The 8,618-nt window shown below is 42.5% G+C and overlaps 1 protein-coding gene across 1 annotated transcript in view; it reads left to right on the top strand.

Annotated features, from left to right (window-relative positions):
• The window catches only part of CDC42BPG (CDC42 binding protein kinase gamma), a 110,438-nt gene that overhangs the window by 80,453 nt on the left and 21,367 nt on the right, over positions 1–8,618 (top strand). Inside the window, exons 26-29 of the mRNA XM_018554317.1 lie at positions 1,018–1,142; positions 4,102–4,183; positions 4,454–4,670; positions 5,700–5,762. Coding sequence (XP_018409819.1) covers positions 1,018–1,142; positions 4,102–4,183; positions 4,454–4,670; positions 5,700–5,762 — 487 coding nt within the window. The remainder of the gene's footprint in view (positions 1–1,017; positions 1,143–4,101; positions 4,184–4,453; positions 4,671–5,699; positions 5,763–8,618) is intronic.

The raw sequence follows: 8,618 nt of genomic DNA, 5'->3' as shown, positions 1-8,618 counted from the left end.
GTGGCACTTAAACCCCCCCCCCCCCCTCCCAATCCCCACCTTTAAAAAGATCCCACAATCATTGGTCGTCAGTGGCCCTTTAAACACACACACGCAAACATACCTTTAAAAAAAAAAAATCCCACAGTCCTTGTTGGTCACTGGCTTTTTAACCCCCATTATAAAAAACAAAAACATATCATTGTTGGTGGTCCGAGGCACTTTAACCCCCATTCCTTCACCTTCGAGCCACCATGATCTTCCTGCCTGAGTTTACAAACATTCAGCCTATTCACAAAGAAGGAAGGTGAGCTACCTCTGTTGTTAGTGGACTACATGTTTGTAACCACAACTTGTGTTTACACTTGGCTGTGATTGGTTCACAGCGATCACAAGGTACAGGTCTTCTCTGATTGGATCTGTACATCATGACTACATTGTATTATGTGTTGCATAAATCTCCTAATGTTTGAGGACCTGAATATGACCTCATAGGGTAATTTTAAAAAAGACCAGCAGTGAATGCGGTGAAGTATGTTTAATAAATTGTGCCAAGGTGCTGCTACCTGTCTAGTGAGATAGATTTTCAAGGGAGAGTCTCCTCCTCGGATTTCTTCTTGGAAAGCAATAGACACTGGAGTAGTTTTCTTTAGCTCTGTTTCATAGTTTTATATTGCTTTGCTGAGGGATGCTCAGTGATGGAAATAAAACAATTTTCTGTTTCTCTTGGGTCATTTTGCAATAGCTGGTTTCACGAGCTGATTGAGCTGTATGATGTCCTATTGCAGCTAGAAATGTTGGTAGAACACAATAGCTAATAGTATATTTCTCCCAGGAAGTCTACTTTGAGCATTGACACTATTGACAGAAAATGTGAGGGATTGATGCTATGTGCCTTGACATATGTCTATATAGCCCTACTTTATTATGGTATTTTTTCATATTTGGTGTAACTTTTAGTACTGGTTTGAATAGATGGGATAAAATATTGCAAAGACTGTAAATACTGAGCGTGTAACAAATATAAGCTGTATTTAGGTCCCTAAGCCAACTGGAGTAAAGAAGGGATGGCAGAGAGCCTACGTAACCATAAGCGATTTCAGGATCCTCATATATGATGCCAGCAATCAAGCAAACACAATTCTACAGGCCATTGACATGAGGTTTGTACCAAAGTGCAAAAGCCTGCTCTCAAATGTGCACGCTATCAATCTCCGTTTTCTGTGTGCTTTCCCAATGTCCGTACGTTTACTGTTGCATGAGGAATAATTCTTTTAATTATCTGTAATTATATATGCAAAAAATAAGTCAAGGCAACTGGACTTGCTGTATTTTTCTTGAAGACGTTTCGCTGGTCATCCCACCAGCTTTCTCAATTCAGAATGACTTGTACAAAAAATTATCTGGGAATAAATATGGTGAATGTTGCTCCAATCCACACTTAGTCGCAACCAGGTGTTGATTGCCTTTGCATAATTGAAGCTAGGAGGTGTTAATAACCTGCCCAGACAGAGGTGTTAAAACAGCATTGTACGTGGCAGACAATAGATGTCTCACCCCCCCACTGCTAAATACTGACCAGAGAGTTTGGTTCTTCTATGCTGTGCCATACGCTGGTGTAGCTGCTGTTTTGTTTCACCGACATACAATTCTGAGCACTCCTCACTGCACTGGACTGCATACACAATGTTGTTCATCTTGTGTTTTGGTAGTGGGTCTTTTGGGTGAACCAGTTGTAGTTTTTGGGTGATCCAGCGAAACGTCTTCAAGAAAAATACAGCAAGTCCAGTTGTCTTGACTTATTTTTTACAGATACACCATGACCTGGATGTGTGAGAACCTTCACAGACATATCTGTAATTATGTATATCCTAAATATTTTCAGTGAAGAAAATGATGTTGCTTTATAGGAATTTATATGTATTCCTTTGATCTCCAATAAATAAAGCCAACATAGATAATGTTGCTGATTGCAAAATGTCAATAACTTTATTATGTAAGAATGTAACAAAAAAAATAGATCACCAAATTACTTCATATGTAACCTTTAAAATGTTATCGCACCTTTTAATTTCTTGCAATCCTTGCATTTCCTTGGGTGTCTCAGTCACTCGTAAGAATTCCATTGCAGCACTGCGTGACAGATGTTGGTATGTGAATTTGTCGCATGGAGAGCAACACTGAGGCTGGTGTGTCCATACTGTGGCCCGTAGGTGCACGGGATCATTGATTGCTATGACACCATCAACATAGCATCGTTGGTTGTTATGGTGCTCTGCGGCCGACATTGTCCCAGCAACCAAGGACCCTGTGCAGCTGACAACATCCTACTAACCAGTGAAGATGTGGGCCAACAGCACCAATGTGTATTTGCTATGAATCTGTTGCAGCCATAGGTACATATTATGCTTCGTTCACACCATCAGCAGTGCGTTCCGGTTTCGGCTCCCTATTTTGCTGGGCAGGAGGGGGCGTGGCGGGCCATTCAAGTGAATGACACAGTAGCCACGCCCTGTGGCCGCAATGCGAGCGCCCGCACGCAACCGCAAGGCACATTGTACCTGCAGTGCTTTCCGTGCGGTGCATTAAAAAAATTTATTGCAGCATATTAGGGAGCCGGCCGCAATGCGGGCAGTGCGTTCCAGTCCAGAATCGCACCGGAACGCACTGCTGATGGTGTGAACTAGCCCTCTAAGTGCCGCAATTAAAAACGTTGTGAATTTTTCGCACATGTTGGTATTAACTACGTTCAAACTGGAAGAAGTGTCACCAGCACCCCAAAGAAGATAAAATGACTGTAAATGTATTTACATAGCGTCATACAGCCAAGATAACATTTCGGGGCCACGCAGGGTTCCTTCCTCAAGGTGACATAGTGACTAAATTTACACTGATTTCATCTTCTATGGAGTGTTGGTGATCCTTCTTCCAGTTTGATCCTATCATGCACACCGCTATCCCTTGCTGTCAGTACGAGGACCCTCCCTTACTATAGCTGGTCAGTTTTCTGTATGGAGTTCAATTTTAGACTGTATTTGCGATAGTTTTATAGTTAATATCGATAACCTTTTCATGAATTTGGTCCAAGTGTTCTAGATACAACCATAATGCAGCAATTGCGTCGCAATGCCTTTAATGACTCGCCCCCTATAGTGTCAGCTTACATTACACTGTACACAATGGTTTCAGGTGTGCTGTCTCATAAGAACTTTGTGTGGCAGTGTAGTCCTACAATGCTCCTGCCTGTAGCTATCTATGATCTGTGCTACAAAGAAAATAGAGAAAAGCAGGGCTTTAATACATTTCTATTTAGGGGTGTGGTGCCTATGCATAATGGTTCAATTTTTATGAGTTAAACTTATGATCTGTGCTATATGAGCCCTCCACTCCCACAGACTGCTGCAGAAGGAGATAATATAGAGACTGTGGGTTAGGTGATCGATGGATTAATAGGGGATCATTGAACTTTGCTTTGTCTGCATTAGTGGCCACTAGAGGTTATATTAACCCTTTCGCTGCCAAGGACGTACGGCATACGGAGCTACAAAAGTGCTTCCAGCTGGCCAGCTAAGTATGCCGTACGGACCTGGCATTTACAGCTGTCCTACAAATTTAGTATCACCATCTTTTTATTCTACCGGGCCTGCGCTTTCAGAAAATATATGGTTTGGGGGGTCTTTTACAAACGCTAGCAACGCAGCAGTTGAAAATCAAATCAATAGTAAAAAATTGCAGAAAAATCAAAAATGGCTTGGCCAGCTGATTTGAAAAATGTTCCGGAGGGCTTGGCAGCGAAAGGGTTAAAGGATACCTGTCAGGAGAGAAACAAGGAGACTGTTATTGCTGACCGTGTCTCCTGAAGATGTTACTTGCTTGGCTCTCATGTTGACCCTTTTGCACCAATACGGAGTCTCGCTGGACTGAACCAAGTATGTAGATAAGTCCTTTTGACTTTATTGAACATTTCAGACATTCTGGGAACCTTTCTAAATTCCCACTCCAATCTTGTATTACAATTAGGGGCCGGCAGTCTTTAAGTGATCACTTACAATACTTTCCCTGTCTTGTCACTTTACCACTAAATTAGATTACTTTTTTCTTATTTTTCCCATTTCTTTCCAGGGACCGTCATTTTTCAGTCAGTTCAGTGTTGGAGTCTGATGTGATTCATGCAAACCCCAAAGACATTCCTTGTATATTCCGGGTAAGACATAAGCACTCCCAATACTTATTAAAAAAATAAAATAAAATCCAGCAAGATACTGTATTTCACATTTTACTCTTTTAACTTGACAAAGGTTTACTGTGTTTCCAGGTAGTTTTGCTGCTCCAAAAGTTCCCTTTTGATCTCATGCTGTTGAGTGCTTTTTTTTTTTTTTACCATCAGCAGATAATCGCTGTATATGTACTGGTGTTTCTGAATGTTCCAGACTTTGATGGCACTCACATGTTATGTCATTTACATGCATTGCAGGTAACGTTCTTTCAGCTCTCATCCCCACCCATCACATCCACTCAGCTCCTGCTGGCAGACACTGGGGAGGATATGCAGAAGTGGGTTCAGGTACTGAATGAGCTCAGGTCACTCCTGAATGAGCAGAAGCCACAAGATTGCTCAGTCCGGTTACTGAAGGAGGCTTATGATAGTGCATTGCCACTAATAAGGACAGCACAGTGTGCAGCAATCATAGGTAATGTGATCACAATATAATGGTTTGTTTCTGTGCTCCACCTTTAGGCCCCGTTCACACCTGAGCGTTTTACAGCACGTTCCTACGCTCGGTAAAACGCGCAACAGGTGAAAACCCATGGTTGCCTATGGGTATGGTTCTCGCCTGCGCGTCTTACCGCCCGTTCGATCGCGTGGTAAAACGACATACGCCCAAGGAAGTACATGAGCTTCTTTGGGGCGTATTGACGCCCGTATCAGCTGAATTCCCCATCAGAAACGCGCGTTTGACGCGCGTTTCTTTTACCGCAAATCGCTGTAAAACCGCGCGGCAAACGCGAGTTTCCAATACGCTGAGATGTGAACCCAGCCTTAGAGCAGATATGAGCGTAAAGCTAAACTCCTGCTTTCAGGAAGCTTTTTTTTATCTGCCAAAGGATTTGCATTTTTGTTCATCAAGTCTTTTGATTTACAGAGATGCCACAGCCCTATCTGGCAGGGTAGAAGACCTGACTTTTTTCTCTGCTGCAGTTAAATAAATCTTTACAGGTCTTGTCCCTCACCAAGCCTATGAATAAACCGTGAAAGGAGAAGCGGAACACATATGATTGCATCTCTTTTTCACTCTGCTCTCTCCTATCAACGAGCTGTTTGCACTGCAGCACAACTAATTGGCTACTTGTGCTGATTCTCCCTCCTCAAGTCTGAACTTTGCTGTACAGTGAGTGCAAGAGGCTGACATCAAGTTGAATTGCGGTAGTTACACTGCTTTTATTTAAAAAAAAAAAAAATTTGTGATGCATACAGGGCTGCGTCATTTGAGTCTTTCATTTCTGCCAAGAGTTTAACTTTATTCATTATATTCCCTAAACAGGTGTTTCTGGCTGGTTTTTATAAATGACTGTTCAGCTGACATGGAAATATTCAGACACACACATGCTTCATATGTGTTATTTGCTTTTAACGCAAATACTTTAAGCAACCATTGTCTTGTGATAATAGATTACAATCATCTGATGGTGACAATTTACAGTGTTCATTCTTCTTTCAGATCAAGAACGAATTGCTTTGGGAACAGAAGATGGACTTTTCTTATTGCATATGCATAATAATGGTAATAATGTTTATGAATTAACACCTAGCAAGGATCCGTATATACAGCTTAACAATCCATCGGCTGGTACATACATTTCCTTTTCCTGGAAGTATGTTTCAGTATGTTTACCCATCAATAGCTGACATGGAGACCATGGCTGGGCTTAGCATCTGGGGGTATATGTGGTGGGGTTTTAGGTTTGCCTGTGAAATGTACTTTAGATCCCAAATTATAAGCAGGGTACTTGTATTGACTCCGGACTATAAAACCAAGAAATAGGTCATGGTAGGGCTGGTGGGCAGTCTTTTTATTGTAACACACTATAGTTTAGGTATGCACAATTATACAATGAATTCAGACTAAGATGTTATAACTGTTTTGTTTTAAATAATCACTTTCTATAGTAAAAAATCTCAGAGCACTAGCCTATGCAATGAATACACTAAAATGCATCCCCTTACTGCATCCCTCCCTATCTACAATAAAGGAGAACTATGGGGTTAAGGCTTTTCCCCATAGTTCTCCTTAGGGTAACGGGAGGACACAAACTAGCGTCCTCCCGTCACCCTAGGCTCAGTATACCGCTGTAGCTCGCGGTATACTGAGACGCCACAGCTGAAGCGGATCCCGACAATTATGCCGGGATACGCCCAGCTGCGTGCCTGACAGCTGGCTCTGCCTATCTAGTGGCAGAGCCAGCTGTACCCTCCCCCGTCCGTTCCGCCAGTCAGCGCTGGCGGATCGGAGCGTTGAGGGGGGAATCCAGCCCCTTCCCTGTCACGGCAGAGAGCCATGACAGGATCGAGAGGTGAGCGAACGCGGATATGTGTTCGCTCATCTCCCGATCAGCGAATACCGGTATGTGTTCGCTCATCTCCCGATCTACTGAGCCGACTTGTGACAGTCTCATTGTCACAGGTCGGCTAGAACTATGAGGTGAGTGAAAAGCACTCACCTCATAGTTCTCCTTTAATGAGTATTTTTTCTCCTATTGCTTGCATTTTCTTGTCTTTTCTATTTACATATGTGTGTATTTAGGCTTTTCATTGACTCCGTGTCCTCTTGGACTTTGATACATGAGACCTGCATACCATTAGTTGTTTCTGTGAGCTCTTACAGGCTCAAGCTCATTTCATTCCCTTATATGCACATCTAAGCTGCCTTCCTTGTATGATAATCTGCTTTTACTGGAAACAAGTCCTACACAGAAATGTAGTAGTTTGTGAAAAATTCCTATTTACATAAATATTTAATCCCTGTGTTGTTAAAGCTCTGAATATACACAAGTAAAACGTGTGTTTGGTAAGAGAAATTGCCTTCACTAGTGAATCATTAAAAATAATTGCCAGAGTTTCTGGATGAGAATTCTAAACTTAAAAGTTCCTTGTTCAGATTCTGAAGCTGAATAAGCAATATCCAAAGCTTTTAAACCTGAACTTGAGACAAATTATCTGAAATATACAGTTGAAATACATATATGGAAGCTCTTTCACCCTACAAATGTATTTTTTTTGTGTGTGTGTCCATCCAGTCCTGGAAATTGCCTAAGCCTGCCAAATCTCCCTACCAGGCTGGCGACCTGACTTTTCTCCATTGCTATTCAACAATACAGTTTGGCCACCTCCCTGTCCCCTGCCTGTGTTTGGAAAGTAAAGAATCAGCAGTCTGAGGTCGTGATTCTTTCCTCTTGTCGGTATGTTCCTTCTCAGCACAGTACACTGCAGCACATCTGACTGTCTCCTAGTACTGCCCCACCCTGTCTGCCTCTTCAGTCTCACGCTCTACTAATGGCTCCAGTGCTGCCTGCAGCATGCCCATTGATGCAGCCAATATCTTCAGCCTGAAATCAAGTTGCACTCTGATCATAGCGTGTATCCCATCTTTGGGGTCCTCACTAGCTTCATCGGGTAAAGCCAGCTCTTCTGCCCTCTCAGCTGATGATGTTGCTCCAGTCATGCAAGACTTCAGAGGTACTGTATTTGCTGACTCTGACTGTGGAGGCTACAAGCATGCCTCTGCACCTTCCCCTGAGGATCTTTATAGATTTACCTGTGGCATTTGTGGCTTATGACCTATTAGTTGCATGACTGCCTAACTCCAGTTTTTGATGGATTTACTTGCCCCTAAAGAGTTGCAGTCGACTGGTAGGACTCCAAAGTTAAGAGACAGTTATGACTCTTATGGATGGCGTGTGCATCACTCTGAAACTAGAGGTTCAACCTGTTGCTTTTATTAGTGCTGTTTCTAGTCTTGGGTCCTTTAATGCTCCTAAGACCACAACGGTTTTCTATGGCACCCATTTTTCCAACTCTCTCTCTCTTTGATAATTGGAAACACCCTCACATGTTTTTTGCTCCCCCTCTAAAGTGCTTATTAGCCTGTTACCTGTTTAGGGAGGATTTTGTACAAAATCTGGCATTGTCCCACTTTAACAACGTGACCACCATACCAGTGGAGGATACCCCTGTCTTTAGGGGCCCAACCGACAAACGATTCTGCCTCATACTCTTCTTTGCTGTGACTTTGCTTTGCCAAACTATGACTGACTGATCAAAATCCCTAAAAGGGACCTTACCACTACTGATCCCTTGCTTATAAAACATGTGATACAAATGTCTGTTGCCTTTAGTTGTGAAGGTCTACTTGAAGTCTCCCGGCTTAATTATTGCGTGGGATAGGGAACTTGCGTTCCATAGTCCATGACTTTAGCCACTGTGTAAGTATCATTTAATTTGTATGGACTTTGAAGGACAAACTCTTGATGTAAGTTTCAAGAATTCTACTGATGGCAAACTTTGAACTTCCATTTTTGCTGGCAGTTATGAAAAGTCTTTTTATGTTGCACCACTCCTGCAACATCCACGCCCCCCCCCC

The sequence above is a fragment of the Nanorana parkeri genome, unplaced genomic scaffold (assembly GCF_000935625.1).
Source record: "Nanorana parkeri isolate BGI_ZX_2015 unplaced genomic scaffold, ASM93562v1 scaffold153, whole genome shotgun sequence".
NCBI lineage: Eukaryota > Metazoa > Chordata > Amphibia > Anura > Dicroglossidae > Nanorana > Nanorana parkeri.
The sequence above is the reverse complement of the archived record's forward strand: the minus strand, read 5'-3'. Positions and strand labels throughout refer to the sequence as shown.